Raw genomic sequence first — 21,564 nt, 5'->3', positions numbered from 1 at the left:
GTTGTTGATATGGAAGGGTCACTCTGCTCTGTAGCTTCTCTAAGCCCCTGCCCTCAGTTCCACCTCTGGGACTGTGACTCAGCTGGACCTGGAGTCCCGTGGAGTTGCGTATTACATAGCAATCTTTCTCTCACCTACTTGACAGAATGTCTGTTGAGGCCACATGATAATAACTGCTGGGGGTGCTGTGGATTATCATTTATGCTCACAAGAACCCTATAAGGTAGTTTGTTACTTTTAAAAGCAGCTTTATTGCCATACAAAATACTGCATATATTTAAAGGGTATATAGTTTGACAGGTTTGACACCTGTATTACTTGTGAAACCATCACCATACTCAGGATAATACCTCCAAAAGTTTGATTTACTACAATTATCTCCATTTTATAAATGAGAAAACTGAGACACAGAGAAGTTATCTTCTTTAATTTATTTCCCCAAGATTACACAGGGGTGGACCCAGGCCAGGACCAGTGGTCTTAATAAGTAACCTTTACTGGAAAGGAGCCACCATCCAAAGGGAAAACAATCAAGTTCTGCTATATTAAGGTGAAAATAGAATATTCAAATATATATATATATATATACACATCCCCGAGTATCCTCTTCTCCCATTTTGACATATAGTCATTCATTGCTGAATGATGGGGAGACTTTCTGGGAAATGCATTGTTAGGTGATTTTATCATTGTGTGAACATCTTAGAGTGTACTTACACAACCCTAAATGGTATAGCCTACCACACACCTAGGCTGCTTGGCATAGTCTATTGCTCCTAGGCTACAAACCTGTACAGCATGTTACTGTGCTGAATGCTCTAGACAATTGCAACACAATGCTAAGTATGTGTGTATCTAAACATATCTAAGCAGAGAAAAGGTACAGCAAAAATATGGTATTATAATCTTATGGGACCACTGCCTTATATATGGTCCATGGTTGACTGCAACGTCAATTATGTAGGGCATGAATGTACCAAAAACATGCAGAGTAAGGTTTCTAACCTTTGACCTCCTACTCACTAGACCCTCATTCCCCTGCATGCCATCTGCCCTTCAACCTTTCTGCAGACGCTCCCACAATGTTTGGAAAAGCACTAGACAGGGGACTGGATGTGGATGTGTGGACTCCTCTTCCTCTCCTCCTTGGCCAGGGGCAATTTATTTAATCACCGGGGACCTCAGTTGCTTCATCTTTAAAAGAGGACGATACTGACTTCTCTAGCATGGAGAGAGCTACCTTAAGGTCATTTGTAGTATTAGGACCATAATAAGGTCTTAGAATACATGCTTAATATGTGACAGGCCTATGGCTAAGGTGGGGCAGACATTGTGATGCAGGGGCTTGTACACGGGGTGATGCTGTAATTACTGATTCCTGAGTGCTCTAGAACAGAAGCAATAGCCCCGTGGAGGTGGATATACAGACGTAAGGCTATTCTTGCCTTTAGCCACGAAATGAGAAACCAAGATCATGGTCACACTGAGCTGCTTTTCCTTGTGTTTCTTTATGTAACATATGACCGAAAGGTTGAGGATATTTTCAGACCATCATTTGGTAATGTACCTACATGTAAGCGAGTTTTCCCTTATATAGAATCTGGTGCTATTCTAATATATTTTATTATTACAGTACCACGAAAATAGTAAAAAAGTAATGTTTATGTGAAACACGGCACCATGTTAGCTTACTCTTATTTTCTTTAATAAAAGATGTCTATTCCGAAATGGTTGGAACTAGAGAGAGATAATTTCCATAAATTGTTGTTGTTTATTTAATGTCACTTGGAAAACAAGTCCTCAGCCTTCTGAGAAATCCTTCAAATAGATTCTTTTGAAGTACAAATTAAACTTTTGACTCTTTCTTCAAAACAAGATCCATCCCAAGCAATCAGTCACTGTTTCTAAGTTTTCAAATGCTAAATAGATCATCTGCTGACACTTTAAAAAAAAAAAATGAGAATAAAGCAGATATGGCGATACTATTTTCAATCCTCACTTTTTCTTCTCTCTAAAGATTTAGATTTGGTCATGTAATTTCTCCTGATATTCACTTATTTTTATGTGCTTATTTTGAAGCAGAATTTATTCAAAGTCTTAGAACTTCCCTGCTGCTGTTTTTCCACTTTGATTTTTAAAAAGTTGGAGATATCAAAAGTATATCAAGGTAGCAACAAACATTACATTTTTCAAAATTCACAGAGCTGCACATTAAATTTGGAGTTTAGCTTGTAGCTCTGTTGGAGCTCTCTTGTTCTTAGCTGCTCCTACTTGAGAACTCAGAATTCATTTGCTGTAGGTTAGTATTTACGGAACAGACATGTTTGATGGCTTACTTGTTAAGACCACTGCGTTGTCTGAAGGAGAAATTGACAACTCTGCGACATCGTCCTCATTTTTCACAGGTGAGTAGCGCACCAGGAAGTTGGTCAAATCAATGGATGGGGGTGGGGCCCAAGTGATCCGCATAGTGTCTGGACCAATGTTGGTGAATCGCAGATCAGTGGGAGGAGGGACAGCTGGTTTCAAACAAGAAGGAAGACTTAGTTAAGGTAATTTCAAAATTCAAGCTAACAAAACAGCTGGAAAGGTAAAAACCAACATTCCATGCATAAAGGAAACAGAGTCGTAATCATGCAAAATGATCTAATATAAATCTAATCTAAATCATAGTGTACTACTGTTAAAAATGAAACACTACACAGTACTGTTAGGCCCCTTTAACCTTTCTGCCATCATCGATATATTTTAAAAAATAATTTTAATCTACTATAAAATATGTTGATTTTAGATACATTTTGAATACCACAGAAGATTATTTTATCCCAGGCTGAAGAGGCTTAAGTTGCCACACAGCAAAGAGAAACACAGCAGTACTTTCCAAAGAAACACATGCACACCGACAAAAAGACAAGAGAGTCCTAAATTTCCCCCCTTGAGGAGATGTCTACAGCTACTGGCATGGCTACAATTCTATCCAGTGAATTCTACTTACAAGTGAAAAGGGTTCATGCAAATTGGTTCTCAGCGTGTTTCTTCCCATGCAGGGCAGAGAACCTTTAAAATGTTGCATGCTTGTCCCCAGACTGTGGTTAAAGAGGTGTTTCTTTCCCTCATGATAGCAACAAAACCTAGAATGCTCCAAAATTTTTCTCCTACCTCAAAACAACCTCCATCTATTCTACCCTAAATTTTGATGGGTTTTTACTCAGCTACAAAGAAGCAACATGGTGGAGTTTATCAAAGGGTTGAAGGAAGAGCATGATGCTACATTTGGAAGTATATTTCTTATAATTAACTGGTGCTCATTATACAGTTGGGCATTCATGTTAGATTTTTTTTTAAATGTCTAGGTTTGCAAATTTAATTAATCTTAGCTCTTTTATATTTAATAAGCCAGATATCTATATTTATCTAGCTTTATATATATTTGTGATTTAAATGAAAGTGCACTTAAGATGACTTGCATATGTTTTTAAGCAAATGTAGCTTATGTCCATTTAGCATATGCACTTGATTCCTCATCTCCCAATCCATCCTGTCTTAATCTTCGGCCAATTGTTATCTTCTCCCTTGAAATGTCCATATTTAACCAAAGTAACTGGTGGCAGCATGCAACACCATCCATGTCTCAAACACAGAAGTTTTCAAAATTCACCCGTTTGTTGTGTCAGTGTAGTAGGGGCACTCTCTCCGCCATTAATGAGAGTGATAACGCTGATATCATAGTCAATGCCCGGCTCCAGCCCTGTGACTGTGTAGTATCCTACTGAGGAGTCCACAAAATCTTCAAAAATAGGGATACCTTCTCCTGCCGCAACTACTGTGATGCGGTACCCAATAATGGTGGAAGAGTTTAGCGGGGTCCACCTCAGGCCGATGCTTGAATCGGTTATATCAACAAAGCTTAGGTCAGTGAGTTGGGGCACTTCTATTGAGTTACAAAGCAAAGAGGGGGCAAAAGAAAAATAGAAGCAAAAAAAGAGGAAAAAATAAAGCAGTGTATATCAGGTTACCAGTAGTAAATTTGATGGAATGTTAAAGCAATGATGGTAATATGCGATCTGTTTTAAATTCTCTGAAAAGGCTTCCTAAACATCATGAATAGTTTGCCTTCCTGGGAGAGCAAAACAGGTTACGATATTCTTTCAGGGATTTTCTTGCATTTTGAAAATATCCCTAAACAGCACAGTTTGAACTTCTCAGGTTTCTAAAAATCACAGGCCCACTTAGGATGTCAAAGCCATTCCTAGAACCTAAATATAATATCTGCAGTAAGTATGAGCAATGTTTTAAAAAATCCAAAACTGTTTTAGTAAGAAAATAAAAGCTTGCATGAAGAAGGTTAAAAAAATAACTGGCCAATGAACTGATTTGTTTTCTCCCATACAAAACTCATGACAACATCATGGCCATAACGCCAATGCATTATGAATGTATGATGTGAAATGTGCCGTTCAAAAGCACATTCAGGCCAAAGACAGGCCTAAGTTCAAGGCTATTGCCACTATTTTGTTTAATTCATAATCAAAGTTATTTGATTAGCATTAGTAAAAGCATTCTGCCAAATAGTGCAAAGGGAAATACAATCTGTCCAATGCTTTCATTCTGATAAAATCCAATTTTGGACAAACAACAAACCTATCCCTAGATAGGCCTTTGTAGTGTTGTCTTTCAATCCATAAGAAAGAACACCCTGAAGGTGTGGCCTTTACTTCTTTTTGTTTTTTTCCAATTTAAAAAAAAAAAAAGGATTTGAAACTGCAAGATGAAGAATTGGACGTATCAACCAAATGCTATTTCAGTGCTCATGTATGGAAACAAAACTATTTTATAGAAGAGCTGCTGAAAATTGATATGGACCGTAAAATCAGGCACAAATGTACCAATGGGCTGCATTTACCATATTACTTTTAGCCTGTCAATACTGAGTACAGACACATGACAGCGTTTTAGTAATATTTCCACGTGAGCAGACAGTACAGAGTTAAAGCAGTGGCTGCCGCTCCATTACATACCCGTTGCCACAAACAGCATCCCAGTGAAGCACAGACAGTGAAGCAGTGTTAACAGCAAGCGTTTGTCCAAACAGCTGCTTTGACTTCATGGTTTTGGAGAGTGCAGTTGGGAAGTCAGAGTTAAATCCCAAATATATTTGACACCCTCAACCATCTGGGGATTAAGACGCTAATCCCCACTCTTATTGAAAGTGACATTCTGAGGATAACAGCTTATTTTTCTATTACCTGGGATGATGGTATCAGAGATAGGGACACTTTCCTTGTCATCTTTGACAGTGTAAACACTGACATTGTACTCCAGGCCAGGACTCAGGTTTTCAAAAGTGCAGGAATTCTGATCAGCGTGGACCACTTCTTCCAATGAATATCCCTGCTGGCCATTGGTAGGGGTTGTGGTAATTCTATAGCCAGTAATGTCTGGAGAAAACAGAAAAGTGGGAGTCACTACACAGAGCAATTGTGACTCAGAGCGTGAAGGGGAATGGAAAAAGGACCTGGTATGTATGTATTTATTTATGTATTTATTATTTTGAGACAGAGTCTTGCTCTGTTGCCCAAGCTAAAGTGCCATGGTGTCAGCCTAGTTCACAGCAACCTCAAACTCTTGGGGTCAAGCAATCCAACTGTCTCAGCCTCCTGAGGAGCTGGGACTACAGGCATACGCCACCACGCCTGGTTAATTTTTTCTATTTTTAGTAGAGATGGGTTCTCGCTCTTGCTCAGGCTGGTCTCTAACTCCTGAGCTCAAGCAATCCTCCCACCTCAGCCTCCTAGAGGTGAGGATTACAGGCGGGAGCCTCCTAGGATTATAGGCATGAGCCACCATGCCCAGACAAGACCTGGTATTTGAGGACTCAGTGTCATTCAATGCTTGCAACAACCGTTGGAGGCAGTACTAAGACCCTTGATTTAAAAAAAAATCTTGGAATGGGGAAGTGATTACCAAAGGCTTTTCTGTCTCCAAATCCCATGCTTCCTCTACCACTCTAGGCTGCTTTTCCTTAATGGATCGTCTGAGGACAGCTGAGGAATATTCCATTCTACCTGCCCAATATGGATTCACTCTCAATCCTAAGCACATTTCCCCAAAGAGGGCTCTCCTACTTTAAAAGGGCAGAACCTATGGGATTTACAGGAAGACAATCCAGAAAGAAGGAAAAGTGAAAAATAGAAGTGGTGATACTTATTCTAGAAAGAATCCTAGAAACTGGTCAGTAAACAACCTGAGGGGGAGGAGACATTCAAATAAAGATAGTGACAACTAGAGATCTGCAGAGCCAGAATAAAAGTAAGATGAGAAAGTAAATTAAACTTTCTAAAGGGCAAGAAAATGATGGTATAAATTTTGTCATTAGGAACGGGGGACACTAAAGTGGTATAAACGAGGAAATACAACTGGATGAGAAATAAACATTTAGATGATGACATTTGTGAGTGACCATCCGATGGGCAGGCTAGGCCATTTACACTGGATATTACTGGCCCAGCTGCTAACAAGCGTGAAACTTGCCAACTTAAAGTTTCAAATTCAGAGCAACTCAGCTGGAAATAGTGTAGCTTTGGCTTGAACTCTGTTGCCACAGATAATGAAAACTTTACCCAAATCACTCTACTTCAGAGAGGGATTAAAAAGGATATTTAAAGCTATTCATAGCTTTATTCTGTGATTGCATACATTGATCAGATTTAGTAAAAACTGCCTTAGCTGTGTGCCCAGGCAAAAATAAGAACTGTATTAGAATTTTTTTTACAAAAATTTTATAATTATTTTAGCAGTAAAATTAGAAATAGTTAAATAACAATCTAAATATATCCCTTGAGAAGTATAGTTGGTAAGGATGCAATCAACATTAGTTGAAACTTCTGTTTTTGCTTAATTTAGAATTTTCTCAATAAAAAGAACTGTTGTATCTCGATAGCGATTCCCCAAAACAATTACATTTTAATATATATTTTTCATCTAAAGAGACTTGCCATGGGATTTTGGCAAAGGTAATGAAGATCTAAAATTTCCTGCCATTGCTGTAGAACATCATGCTACTTGAGTATAGTTACAGCTATCTTTTATACATTTTACCATTTTATAAATAATGCTCAATATGTATGAACAAGGAGTTTAGACAAAAGCTTCATTTAAATCTTTAAAAATAGTCATGGAACCCCTTAACCAAATTCCTCAGTATGTATAGAGTATAAGTGAAAAGAACAAAACAAAACAAAACAAAAAAACCCCAAAACAAAAGCAATTAAGTCCCAAACATGTGATGCTGGGTGTGAGAAGGAGACTAAAAATTTACAATCGTACTTTTGTGATATTTAAAATTTGTGACTATGGGTAGGTCAATTTTTTCTGAGTCTCAGTTTTCTCAGTCTATAAAATGAAGGTATTTCTGCTTTTTATCACCCTTGGATTTTTGTGATACAATTCATGACAAAATGTTCATAAAACTTCAGGAAATAATAAACTTAGGACCCATCACAACTTACAAAAGGGAAATTATGTAGTATGACTTCAGCCATTTGTTCGACAATTTTTAATGCACTGAGCAAAAGGCACCTTTCACAGTGCTTTTCCCCAGTCCTCATGCGTCCCTGCAGCTCCTCAGGGTCTGCCTTTTCCCCATAGACTAGTGTGTGATTGTTCTCTTTCCTGTGATTTAAGTAAATGTGCATTAAACACCCAGCACATGTTGCTCTATGAGGTACATCATATACTCCTGTATTTTTTATGGAGAGTCGGGTACTTGTAATTCAGTTTCTTTCTCTGAACAGAACACAGTTTCTAAAAGCTTTGCCTTGGGAAGGTATTGCATATACTTGCCCTCTGACACAGCCCAGGCTTACCTGGGGTGGTGCTCCTCTCCCAGGACACTGTAAGCACTCCAGTGTCAGGGTTTGCATCCAGGTGCAAGTTTGTTGGTGGAGACAGTGCTATGCAGAAAAAAAAAATTTCTTAAATTAAAAGTTAAGACTAACACAAAGCTCTTGGCCTGTGAAATGTTTCCTTCCTTCCTTCCTTCCTTCCCTCCTTCCCTTCCTCCCTCCCTCCTTCCCTCCTTACTTTCTTCCTTCCTTCTCTCCCTCTTTTCCCTCTCTCCTTTCCTCCCTTCCTTCTTTGCTTTCAGAGTCAGTAAAAATATATGAAAACATGATGGATAGCCATTCTGTGACACAGAATTTTTATGATTAATGATTTTACAATACTGTTGAAATTGTTTCCATCTTGCCAGTTCATTAATCTTCTTAACAGGGAAAGAACATTTCTGATACCATGGAATATATGGCATGAGCTGCACATGCTACTCCAAATTTAGCAATGCTCACAACAGAAGTAGGGATGAGGTATTTCCCCTGTGTCATTCTCATAAGTAAAAAGTGATGCTGATATTAGCTTTTTTCAAAAAATGGAACAGTTTTAAAAACTAAAAGAAGAGGGAGAAAGAACTCTTCTTACGTGTGACCACTCTGTTTACAATGGGCGGGTCTCTTTCTTGCCCGTCTCTCAGGACTTGGATGGTGTAGACATATTCCACTCCTGGAGTCAAGCCAGACACAACGATGCTTCCCGAGTCTGAAGTCACTTCTCTTGGTGCTTCCCCTCCCTGGCTTGGTCGTACACCCAGCTAAAAAATGCAAAGCAAAATAAACATGAAGGACAAATGTTTCCAGAGTTGCATTACTGCTAAGAGGCTGTGGTTATGCTTTAAATAATGTGACCTTCTTAGAAACTGCACGATGTATTTTTATTAGAAATTGCATTGGGGATTTATTTTAACTTTATCATATACTTTAGCTGGAAATTCCCTCTACTGGGACCGAGGGTAGGGAAGGTATCTTCCAAACTGCATTAAGGAGGCTTGTCATGGAAGGTTCCAGAGAAATGTCATTACATACTGTTTTGTTTGATAAAGAATCCCCTAGAACAAACCAGAAGTACACAGGTGCTTTGGGCCACATGGTAATTTATTTTTATTTTCTTTGTGCTGGAAGGAATCTCCTAGCTCTCTCTTTAATGACTTATTAACATTCAATTCACTTTTAGTTTCCATTTAAAGGCACCAGCCCCTATAGTGCTTTGTATTGCAAAAATACACTTTTTGAAGAAATATGTGCATGGCTTCAGCTGCAGGGGGATAAGTTACAAAAGAATGAGAATGAATGTGCCCATAATTTAAAATCCTTTTAAGATTCAATTTCAAAAACCTAGGTAACACTGTGTCATCAAATAGTGTTCAACTCTGGAGATATCCTTCATACATCCTAGGGCTTCTGAAAGTCAGAATTAAGGGAAATTTAAAAGATATACTGGCAATCTTCAAAAGGGTTTCTCTATATTTAAGTAGCATAATCATCAATATGGCCTTTTGCATATCTCAAAAATGAAGTGATCTTTGGTATATATGTTTTTTAAACAAACAATCATGGGGATTTAGTTTTGATTTCTATTCCTAAAAGTATTTCTCTCTCCACACTCTAAATGCCAAAGAAAGGAATTCTTTTAAACATATTCATTTGTATTCATCACTTCCCTAATATCACTACTTTAAAGAACATGAATCCAGATATCCACAGGGAAGACCTTAATCTTAACTTCTATTAAGGGATTCACCCGCAGGCCTTTGAACAGTTAGAGATAAAACTGATTGGATGAAAATGTGATTTTTAAGTGACTCTGTGTTTAATTGGTCTCCCTAAATTGGCTTTTGTGAGCTTGTTCACACCCATTTAGAACAACACATCAAATGGAGTTTTCCTATATTTTTTTAAATGTCGTTCCCTGGGAGAAAGAATAGAGAAAATAGATAACAACAACAGCCAACAGCTCTGTGCTAATGTTTTATCCTTTGCAAAGCACTTTCACAGTGCGTCCATCCTTCCAGCAATTCAGCGAGGTCGCCAGGGCAGAAGTATTGTTGGGCCCTGGCAATGTGTCAAAGAGGTAAGAAAAGCAGGTAGCAGAACCCAGGGCTCCTGACTTTTGAACTTCCTGTCTCTACCGTATCCAGAAGAAACATAAGGGCACCTCAGGGCTGTATTGCAAGAGGTTAGGAATATCTGCGACTTACCTTAAAACCAATCCTTGGAGCAGGTGTCCATGTGATCACAATGGTTGTCTCGGTCACCTCGGTGTTGTAAGGAGGGATGGAGCTCTGAGGCTGCACTGTGAGATGGAATCAAGGCATGTAGTCAAACCTTGGACTCACAGGTGATTGCATAGAATAGAGACAAGTATTTTTAATGAGAACCTCAACTTAACGAACCAGTGGATAGAAAATGTCACGTGAATTCTTTCATTGGGTAAGAATCTGGAGATCGGGGCTTCTCAATCTTAAAGTGCCACACAAAATGCAGGCTCTGATTCTATACAAAATGTGGGGGTAGGGAGTTTGCACTTCTGACAATCTCGCAGTTAATGACCTCAAAGGAGAAGTCTTTTTCAGTACAATTACAGAATTCAATTTGTGTGTTTCCATCATCATTGGGACTTAAGTTTGGTGACAATAAATTTTCCTATATTGTCAATATGAAGTCCCTTGTGAAATGGAAAGCTGGTCGCCACAAACTGATTATCATTTTGTTTCTTAATTTAAGAAAAATGATTAAATTGTAGACGATGATCTAAAAATCGCTTTATGCTGAATTAGTTCATAAAGATGGCCAATTATTTTTGCTTGCAATAGAGATGCTATATAAAAGTCAGACAAAATGTCCCACCATGGATGCACTCTAAATTCTAGAGATTTATTCTTTATATATGTGATTATTCATTAATAATAAATACTGCTAAGATTTAGTATTTTACCACCAGAGTGAGGAATTATAACAAAAGTTTATTTTGCATTTTTTAGGATTCTGACACCACTGTTTTTCTCTTAGTGAAATTATTACTTTAAAAAAAGAAAAGATTTGTTTCCAGGTTTCAGCACCACAAGAAAAAAAGAGAAAGAAAGAGAAAAGGAAGAAAAAATAACATGTATATACAAAGTTAAGATAGAGATTCCCAAGAACCTTGTAAATCTTATTATACATTTAGAAAAGAGAGTTTTCAAAAGCCAAGATATTTGAATTGAGTGAGTTAAGTTCAAGGATTTCAAGTTTGTTAACAGCCTTGGTTACGTGTTGGATGCCATCACAATTCCTTCCTCTTTATGTCCCACCCACGTTCTGCTCCCATAGGGAAAATCTACTGAATACATGTATATTAAATTATGAATGGCTGGTGAGACAAAGAGTTAGCCTCCAGAATTATACAAACGGATTAAAAAGTCTTCTGGTTCTAGTCTCTACTCAGCTCCAGTGTTTTTTCTTTGTTATGTGGGAGTTCAGGTTCAACATTGCAATTCTTCCATTTTTTTTTCCAGCCTGGATTTTAATGTGTAAGTGTTTCTTTTCTTTCTTTTTTTTTGTAATTTTTTTGTAGAGACGAGGTCTTGCTATGTTTCCCAGGCTGGTCTCAAACTCTTGGCCTCAAGAGATCTTCCTGCCTCAGCCTCCCAAAGTGCTGAGATTATAGACGTGAGTCCCCATGCACAGCCTAATTTTTATTTTTCCTTTTAAAATACTGTGTGAGAAAAAGTGAAATTTGTGCACGGACCACTTCATAATAACTGCTCGAATGGCTGAATTGAAGAACTACCAGTTCAGTGTGCTGTTTCATAAGCATGTTATTATTTTGATGGCATGTTGGGGGAAGTAGGCCAGGAGACCCTTGGTGCCTTCCAGTGACTTTGAAATCATATACCACTTGGCTGCTGCTGACTTCCCCAAAATGCCATGGCCAGCCCTGCGTGACCATTTTCAAGGGCCCACAGGAAACAATTCAGAGAACAGTCAGTTTCTTTCACTGGACATCAGAGAAAGCCACAACTTTTTCACAAATTACATTCTTCTCAACTGTCCTTAAGGCTAAGTATTTTCTATTGCTTCAGCAAGCCAGCCAGTCTTCCCGAGTTTAAGATGAGTCTGCCTTCCTGGGAAGACCATTATAGGAAAATCACCAAACCACAAACCCACAAACTGATGTCAAACGAAGGATGTGACCGTATGACCTACGGGAGGTCTTGTTAGATGAACAACAGCCTGGCTGTTAAATAGAATTTGTCCCATCAATACAGGAATAAGTTGAATTTTCCTCAGAAACAGCGTTTCCTCCCCACCCCACCCCCACTTTTTCTCACATTTGCGCTTAAGAATTTAGCACAAGTTATAAAACTCAGAAAAGTTATTCCCAGAATTCAGCTTTAGTAAGACAGCGAAAAGCTACAGAAACTTAAAGTAATTTCAAAAATATGCGAGCCCTGCTGATGTTTACAGCCTTAGGGAGTACTGAAAGTTCAAATGAAGTTAGAGAACTCATTGGCTGTCTAACTGCTTACATTGGTTTATTTAAAGCTAAGCTTGGTGGAGCTGTTTTTGTTATCATTCATTCCTCAATCAATCATCTATTCAACAAATATTTCTGGAAAGTACACTACGTGTCAGGCACTATGTTAACCTTTAATAAAATTAGTTTTGACTCTCCGTACTAAAGTACTGATTCAAATAGAATTATATTTTACATAAATGTACTATGCAGAGCACAAAATAATGCATCCAATATTATCAGTTTCCAAAAGTACTTGAAATATCTTATGTTGACCCCCACCTTCCACTTAATTATTGTTAGCATCATTTAAAATGCTTTTTTCTTTTTATAAGCACTCTATTCAACAAAAGAAGCTACATGAAATTACATCTTATATTAAGGAATGAAAAAGACAATTATGTAATTCTACATTTTCAGTAAAAAGACATCTACTGAAAGGGCACATTCACTGAAATCTCCATTCTAATTCAGTGAAGGACCACTACAAGAAATGGATACTTACAAAAAATACAAAGACATTAATTATATGAAAGTAGATTTTAGACTATCTCAGATTTATGCAACATGAAATAGCAAAAGTTTAAGGTAAACTTACTGGCAAAATAAAAGCAGATTATTTGCTTATGATTAACAATTACTTTGGAAAAAGCCTTCATAGGCCAAACTTCATACAGAAAATTTAAATGGAAATAAATTTTTGGCAAATCATGAATTTTTATGGGGAAAGTTTATAGAGAATTTTCACTGGGAAATAAATTTCATAGTTATTTACAAACTAATCTTGTATTTGTATTGACTTCTTGAATGCTTTTTAAAATCCATATTTTTAAATTAGTCAAAGAGTAAGATTTGTTGAAAGCTCTTGGAAAATTGCAAACTAGTCCATGGTTGCAATATATGCTGAAAAACGTGCTTATGTTAGGTGCTTTCATAATTCAAAATGTCGAGTTGAAAATAACAAATAATGTTCAGCTGGAAATAAGGAGTCTCATAATTCTTTGTAATGTAAATAGAAATGTACTTAATAGAAATCGGTTTGTGAATAGAGGCCTTCATTGTGATGTAGATATGTAGGAGATTTAAGACCACTTCCTTTAAAATGCTGAGCAAAAGGACAGACATGACCAAAAGTTATTGTTAGTATTTTTCTCCTCTGTGGATTTCAAGAGCAATTTAAGAGAAAAAGCTATTCTGTTCTGCAGAATTACTTTAATCTTCTGTGGCCAACAATCCACCAATGATAAAGAAATCATTTCCTTGGCTTCTTGTTCTATCAGTTGGTTTCCATTCAATCTGCAGATGTTTTCTAATCTACCTTTACCGTAATCACTCAATGCCAGAAGTCCAGGATGTAGACAAACATGCTTATTTTTTCTTACCTTAATTAGTATTTGGTAAATTCCTTTAATACAATAGAATTTAATTTTTCTAACAACAGAATGCTTTAAACCCCCGTTACTTAAAGTACTGGCTGGCCCAGGAAGAAATAGGAGTTTGGCAATGTATGCAAATTAACACACTGCTTCCTTCATCAAGAAAATCTGGCTTCAAAAAAATTATCAGCTGAACTAAACAGCATGCCTTGTGATTTACATTCCGGCACAAGCTCCTTCTCTTCTTGCAGACTGGGTAGCAAAACAATTCATGGACTAGCAACCAGTCCATGGAACACATGTTTAGAATTTCTGCTTTAAATTATGTACTAATTTTTAAAAATTAATTTTTTAAAAAATGAATGAAGAAGAGAGAATGTCAATATAATTAAGGACCTATCACTAAGAAAAGGCATTTAAATTTTGACTTACGAGTGGTAAAGACTCCAGTGACTTTGGGGCTCTGTTGGTTGCCCTTTACAGCGACGAGGGTCACAATGTACTCAGACGCGGGCTGCAGGTTCCTCACGGGGTACTTTGAAGCAGAGGGTCCCACATTGTATTGCTTGGGCTGGCCTCCTCGGGTAGGGCCCACGGTCAGTCGGTACCCTGCTATCCGGGCCCGAGGAGGAGTCCATATCACCAGGACACTGGTGTCCGTTTCATTGATAAACTGGAGGTTACTGGGAGCATCCAGTTCTAGGAAAAAAAATGAAACATGTCAAGACATATTTAGGTCGTAATTTTTAGACTGAAATCCTAAAACTTGACTGAATATTCTGAGTTTTCTTTCCTGAAGGTTGAAACTAAGTAAAAGTCAAACCCCTGGAAAAATTGAGCCGTTAAGAGATTGAGTGCTACGTAGAACTTTGCCAAAACTCTGTCAGTTATGAGAGATCGCAGAATTTTTCGCTAGACTATGTTCTTTCAAAAAGTCGAATTTTCCAGCAAGACTCTCCCATCACTCCCAGAAATTATAGTTACATTATAGTGATGGTATTTTTTTAAAAAAGGCAAAAGAAATATCTCTGAACCCCACAATTTGCTCTGAGACAAACAGGTTAAGGAAAGAGGACTAAGCCAACTAAAACGAGGACAAGAAGAAAGTCCACATGGATCAAAAGCAATAGTCTACACACTTATTAAATAAATAGTCCTTCGCTGGAGAAATAAAAGTTATTTTCAAATGGTTCAGATTAGACAACAATTACAATAATTATAGTCAGAACCTCAGATTTGTGATAGGACACCAGTGAGTTTGCATTATCAGAAAGAATCATATCAATTATGGGTTTTCTTCTTGAGAATGATAACTAGCAGTTTCCCCCCAGAAATTTATATCACCTTTCAGATAGAGGAAATCTTTAAGAGACAGTCAAGTATAATAATTGAGAGCAGGGGCTTTGGAGTCAAGAAGACGCAAGTTACAGAGTCAGCTCTACTGCTTCCTAGCTCTGTGGCCTTAAAAGTTGCAGAAATTTTTAAAAGCCTCAGTTACCCCATATATCCAATAGGGAAAATAATAAGACCTTTCTTCATAAGGTCAAAACAAAGGGTAAATATGAGAATAATGCTCATAAAGAACTGAGCAGACAACCTGGTACCAATAACACTAGGTACCTGGCAATTACTGTTCTTAAATGAATTCTATTGTTAAGTGTTAACAGCCTATATTTTAACTCTGATTTAGATATATTGAGTTATACAAAAAAATGCACTCAAATTATTAATCCATACTTCCATTAGCAAAGGAAATTAGAATCTCTTAAATGCTCCTCTCTTAGTGCCCTTCCCTTGGTGCATGTATTTTGCAAACGGATTATCCCTTAGTATCTATAGAGCTTGTCTGAGTTTTATTTTCAAGTTTAGTGTGCTTTATCTTCATTCTATGTTCCCTTATTGGTTGGGCATTTTCCTCTTTCGAAGCTGTCCACCTGGGAGTGAATGGCATGCTGCCCTTCCCCCCGCCCCTGGGTTGGAATGGAGGGTGGAGAATTGGGCGGGGAGGGGAAGTCGGGAGCAGGACGTACTGGTTGTCTGTTCTGCAGTCAGAGGCTTGCTCTCCCTCCCGTGGTTCACGGCAAAGACTTTGAAGTAATAGGTGACCCCGGGGGACAGCCCGGTGACTTCCGCAAAGGTGTTCCTGCTGACGGGCAGTCTCTGCCCGTGCTCCCCAGGCAGGTTGACGGGGATCACATCCACACGATAGCCAGTCACCGCACTATCTGGGGGTGTCCACATGATGGTGATCTTCACATCGGTCACTTCCACAAACTGCAGGTCCCTGGGAGGGGGCACTTTATCTAACAGACAAGAGTCAACTGGTTATTCGCAATTCCCGCTGAAGATTATTTCTTAAGGAGCCGGTTTCTCAGACATCTTAGGCAGTTCCTAGAGCCTCTCACTCCAGAGCTATGCTAAGTTTTGTCTCTAACCCCAAATAATATGCTTTTTTGCATATATTTTCATGGTTCCATGAAAGAACAGTATGGTATCAATTTTTAATCAGAAAGGCTTTGATAAGTTACTTATGACATTTCAGCTGAATTTCCTCAATTTAGGGGAAAACTAATACTTGATTAGATTCAAGATTGCTTGAATGTAGAAACTGTTGACAGAGACCAAACAACCCTCCTTCAGGGACAATGCTTCCAGTCCTCCCGGGAGGCTAATAGAATGAATACAATCCAAAAGCAGCTTTGTTCTCCAATAGAAGGCAGGTTAAAGATGTTACCTGGTCAAGCCCTAAGAGATAAGATACTGTGGGAAGTGTCTTTTTTAAAGTTACCTGCACGTGGGACGCCAGTGGTTTCTTGCTGGATGAAAACCGGAGTGCTTTCTTGATTTTCTTCCACAGCGTAGATGGTGATGTTATACTGGACGCCTGGTTGCAAGTCACTGAGGGTTACAGAGCTGGCGGTTTCGGGAAGGTTGAGTTCTGTGCTGCTGCCTTCTACTGATGGTGAATAGACAATTCTGTACCCTGCAGATTCACGAGAAAAAGTAAGACATACTGGTTTTAGGAAACAGAGGCTTACAAAAAATCATAAATCCTCCCTTTTCTAATAGCTCTTAGCATCTTGCTTGATTAGCTAAGAGCTAGTGATTCCTTTTGACTCTTTTAATATTGCCACTTCTTGTAATAATGATTATTCAGCATGAAGATAAAATAGGAACACTCATGCAAAGTTTTTAGTAATAAATATCATCCTTGAAGACCCAAGATCCTTAATAAATGTCAATTAGAGGAGTCATTAGGTGAAAATATTCATGTTAAACTGATTTCTCCTCTTTGAGCTCTAGATGATGGAAGCAATTCATGAAGCAGCCTAAGCACAGAGTTGTCGAGCACTGTCTGTGGCTTTTAGCAACTTTAATGATGAGGCAGTCGAGTCACCTAACAAAGCAACTCAGCTACCTCTGTAAGAACAAATCTTAGAGCAAGGTTTTCAGGAAAATCACACTTCTCCAACTCTGAGAATGCTTGCTTTAAAGTGCCGATGAGTTGGCATTTTATAGGTTGTACGTGTGTTGTGGTGTGTGTGTGTGTAAGGAAGTTGGTAAAATGGATGGGAGGGGAAAGGATGCGTAGGAAATGGGGCTGGAAGACTTGAAAGTAATCACATACACTTACACGTCTCTGATAATTCTATGGGAGATCTGAAGTGGTGCGCTGGTCTACAGTCAGAATCCGCTCCCTCCCCACCTGTGGCATTAAGGTTCACACAGCAACCAAAGAAGAAGGGGGCTAAGCTGACCTGTGATGGGAGCCTGGGGCTTGCTCCAGCGAACAACAATTGAGGTGTCATCTACTTGGTCCACGGTAGGGTCAGGAGGAGCGTCGGGTGCTAACAAAGAGAGAAGGGAAGGGAGGTGATGGTCAGGAAATGTGGCTACAGGCCGGTGTTTGGCAGAGACAGATACTTTTGACACCATGTAGTGCACACGTACCGGTTGTCTGGGAAGTCGACAGGATCAAACTCTGCTCCCCTTCCTGGGATATCTGATAGACATTTACAATGTATTTTCGGCCAGGAAGCAGGTCAGGGATGTTCACAGAAGTGGCTGTGCTTGGAAGATCTTTAAAACAAAGAGAAAAGGTTACTAAACCAATCCCTCCAATGACTCCACAGCTTATACGAAGGATGTTTGAAGAACTATACATTCATGGGGAAAAAAGACCAGAAGGAAATGTATTAATAGATAATCAGCGATTATCAATGTACTGTGGGGATAATCCCTCTGCTGCTGCTGCTGCTGCTGCTTCTCCTCCTCCTCCCTTTCCTCCTCTTTCTTTTCATTTTCCTTTTTTTCTCTCAAGATGTATAATTTTTATAATCCACCCCCACAAATTTTTACAAAGAACTCTCTGTGGTTAGTGGTAGTGGTTGTGGAGAAGAAGATGGAGTGAGGGTAGAAGGGATATTCTTTTTCTCGATCTAGGAGCTGGTCCCACTGTGTGTTCAGTTTGTAAAAATTCATCGAACTCAGCGCTTACGATTGCTGCACGTGTCAGTATATACGTTATACTACAATAAAGTTTTTTAAAGGCCCCCAGCCATGAGAATTTGCAAGGCATGAATGAGGGTCTGTGATCACACTGTCAGCTGCAGTCCCCATCCTGGCGATTATTAGTAGTTCCATGAAGAAAACAGCTTGTGTTGTGTGGACCCGTGCCCAGGCAAATGCAAACTGCAGCTCCCATCAGAGACCAGGCACATGTGAGGGCGGCTCAGGAAAAACCCAGCCCAGTTCTAGAAAGGATCAGTCCCTCCCTTCCTCATACCAGAGGGTGGTTTGCTCAGTCAGCTGTCAGCCAGTTCCAAACCACAGAGACCACGTTTCTGGAGGCCCCCTTCCAAGGAGGGTTCACCAGCAGCCACCCCGAACCTGCCACGAGTGACGCATTCAGCTTACCGAGGTACTGGGGTTCGTCTCCCTCCTCACTCAGCTCGTATTCCACCCGGAATCCTGACACGGTGTCGGAAGCTGAGACCCACGAGACCACAAAGCTGCTGGCTGTGATCTCAGTCACAGATTCAGAAGTGGCCACAACGGGAGAAAGGGGGGTTGTCTCCCCTGTCACGGTGTTGCCTAGAGAGTCGCAGAAAGGGGAAAGCGCCTTCAGCCATCGAGAAAGTTTACCACCCTCATCTGTGAACATCATTTTTTTTTTAATGTGGGTGCCATTCGTGGAAGAACATGCACTGAGAAGGAAAGCCCTCCCTGAGGGGAGCCCAACTCTGAGAAACCCGGGCGTGGACGTGAGGGCGGCTGGGGCACGTACTGGTCACGGGGGTGCTCGTGCTGGTGGTGGTGAAGTCGAAGCGGGTCACTTCTCTGTGGCCGTACTGCTGGATGCTGATCAGCTGCCCCTCGTAGATCACACCTGGCTTCAGGCCTTTGATGGTGTAGGAGTTTAAGTGGCCCGGAATGGTGGCTTCCTTCCAACCACCTACAGAATTTTTCTGAAAATTTGAATTAAAAAAAAAATTAACACCAGCGCTTACAAGGATGAACCTTTAGAGATGATGTTCAGCAATCTTCAAAGAAGAATGAGGGACCTATGCAGCTCCATTGTGGAGGAAAATCATGGAAAACTCAATCATAATGGTATTATTGCTCCCATTTTACAGATGGAGAAACAGAGTCAAGTGCAAGTCTGAGGTTACATAGTTGTGGACACTGGGAAACCTTCATTTTTGCCAGGTTAATTATTTTATACCAGGAAAATAATATAATGAAACTAAGCTTTCCCTTCCCCAATGTTTTCATTTCTATAATGAACAGGAATATATTCCTTTTTGACCTGGGAAAATGCTGCATATTCTGTCTTTTAACTAGGTGGGATACAATCCAAGTTTCTTGCCTTGCGGAAACATTCAAAGGCATAATTTTGCTTTGTAACTCAGTTCCTAGGACCATAACATACTAGATACAACCCGTCTGGTTTTGTGATTTATTCTTGGATATGAACTACCCCATCAGAAGTGGTTAGCCAACTTTGGACAAGACTGCAGAAAAATGCAATTTCAGTTTATTTAATCTTTTGCTTCCAGTTTACATTTTACATCCTGTCCAACTTCATTAATATGTCATGAATCACAAAACTCAATGCAATAAAATTTGCGGGAAAGAAACATCCTTACTTCAGACAAGACGAGACCCTTTTAAGTGTAAATATTTGAAACTAATGTAAGTCAAAATATGTTTTTTGACCAGTGATTTTTTAAAATTACCCAATCAACCAATTCCTCTGTAATTCAAATACTCAAATGCCCACTTATATTTTTGGAATAAGTGAAAATGATCCTAGTAGTCTTTAAATTTAAATTTTAACTCAAATATACTATGAAAAAACTTTAAAATTAGTTATTACAGTTAGCTCAAATTTAGTGGTAAACCTTTTATTCAATGTGAGCTTTTTTGGTTAGCTATCAGAAGAAAATAACAGAAAATAAATTCTCAGATGGCATACATTATGGAAAAACATGAATTTTTTTAATTAGAAAAATCTCAAAGAAATTCTTCACTGTCACTCTTTGAAGACTTTCCAATTTGATGTATGTTTTGTACCTACTTGTAAATGTCACCTATTGCAATGGTCTCACAAAACACTTCAGAGTTAAGTTTAAAGAAAATAAAATTGGTGATGAGATAAAAAGATGAAAGACAAAATGTTGGAGGGGAAAATGCATTGACACCATTGATTTATATCACTAGATATCAAGTTCTGCAAATGGCCATCAATATACCATATGAACATTACAAAAAAAATAGAATAATTTTTTTTCATTCACCATTTGTTAAGCAAGTATGCCAGGCACTGAACAGCCATTCTAGGCTCTAGAGAGACAGCACTGAGCAAATGAGACAGACACAGTCCCCTCTCTAAGAGAGGTTGTTTCTATTTTCCATTCTTCTGGTCTTGCCTCCATATAGACAACATGCTTACAACTCTATTTTTTTTTTTTCATTTTTCAACAAGAAATCGTATTTAAAGATTCTTCAATATGACAGTTGAGGATTTAGCTCAATAATACTACCCCTCTCCTCCCAGAATCTTGGACATTCCCAGTGTCTGACATTTGCATTGTTAACTTTGTTGTTCTTGTATTTATATTTGTAATTTAAAGTATTATGCTAAATCTCCATTTCTCACTTCATCAGCATTTGATGCTATCTTTCTTGATTCCCCACTTTAAAAGATAAAGTTATTGGTATTTCTTCTCTCTTCTCCACCTTCTATCCTCACCTTCCATGTTCTATTTTTTCAGTTAAATGTTTACTTTTTATTTTGTCTTGAAGTTGGATCCAAGTCTCCATGATTCATCCATAGACTAATCATGCCATGCACTCGGAGCATACTCTTTATAATAAGTCTAACATCATAACCGCTGAGTGGATCAAGGTTACCAGAATCAAGGTTCAGCGGAACTTCTCTTTGTTTTCATACCCTAGTATTGCCACATTTTAGTTTGCTTCATATATGAATTATGGACTTATTATACATTTGGATTTGTTATACATTCCTCCACCTGATTCTTGGAGTTTCCAACTAATATTGTTCTTTTTCTTGCATTATTTGCCCTTGCAATTAATTTTCCCCCAAGTCTGTCTTTTCTATTAAGTCCCCCTTTTTTCCTGGAGACTTCAATCCCTGCTCCCCCAACCTCATGCTCATCCTTCTGCTCCATCTGTACTGGATGCCCTCTAAGCTGGTTACGCAATTGTCATGTTGCAGATTTTTTCCACTGCTATCAGGGTCTGGACTAGAAGCACCATTTCCTGGACCCTGCAACTT

The 21,564-nt window shown here is 38.8% G+C and overlaps 1 protein-coding gene across 10 annotated transcripts in view; it reads right to left on the bottom strand.

Moving 5' to 3' along the window:
• The window catches only part of FN1 (fibronectin 1), a 66,285-nt gene that overhangs the window by 23,824 nt on the left and 20,897 nt on the right, over positions 1-21,564 (bottom strand). For 6 of the 10 annotated variants that reach the window (XM_045560150.1, XM_045560151.1, XM_045560154.1 and 3 more), the window contains exons 14-25: positions 19,048-19,228; positions 18,678-18,854; positions 17,712-17,840; positions 17,519-17,608; positions 16,549-16,743; positions 15,791-16,063; positions 14,193-14,459; positions 10,088-10,182; positions 8,476-8,644; positions 7,866-7,952; positions 5,247-5,438; positions 2,337-2,519 (exon numbers count right to left, since the gene is read on the bottom strand). In XM_045560150.1, coding sequence (XP_045416106.1) covers positions 2,337-2,519; positions 5,247-5,438; positions 7,866-7,952; positions 8,476-8,644; positions 10,088-10,182; positions 14,193-14,459; positions 15,791-16,063; positions 16,549-16,743; positions 17,519-17,608; positions 17,712-17,840; positions 18,678-18,854; positions 19,048-19,228 — 2,038 coding nt within the window. Of the gene's footprint in view, positions 1-2,336; positions 2,520-3,658; positions 3,932-5,246; positions 5,439-7,865; positions 7,953-8,475; positions 8,645-10,087; positions 10,183-14,192; positions 14,460-15,790; positions 16,064-16,548; positions 16,744-17,518; positions 17,609-17,711; positions 17,841-18,677; positions 18,855-19,047; positions 19,229-21,564 lie in introns of all 10 variants that reach the window. The other 4 variants (XM_045560156.1, XM_045560157.1, XM_045560158.1 and 1 more) reach the window with 1 other exon arrangement.

Source organism: Lemur catta, chromosome 8 (assembly GCF_020740605.2).
Source record: "Lemur catta isolate mLemCat1 chromosome 8, mLemCat1.pri, whole genome shotgun sequence".
Classification (NCBI taxonomy): Eukaryota; Metazoa; Chordata; class Mammalia; order Primates; family Lemuridae; genus Lemur; species Lemur catta.
Note: the sequence above shows the minus strand (reverse complement) of the source record. Positions and strands in the feature narration are given on the sequence as shown.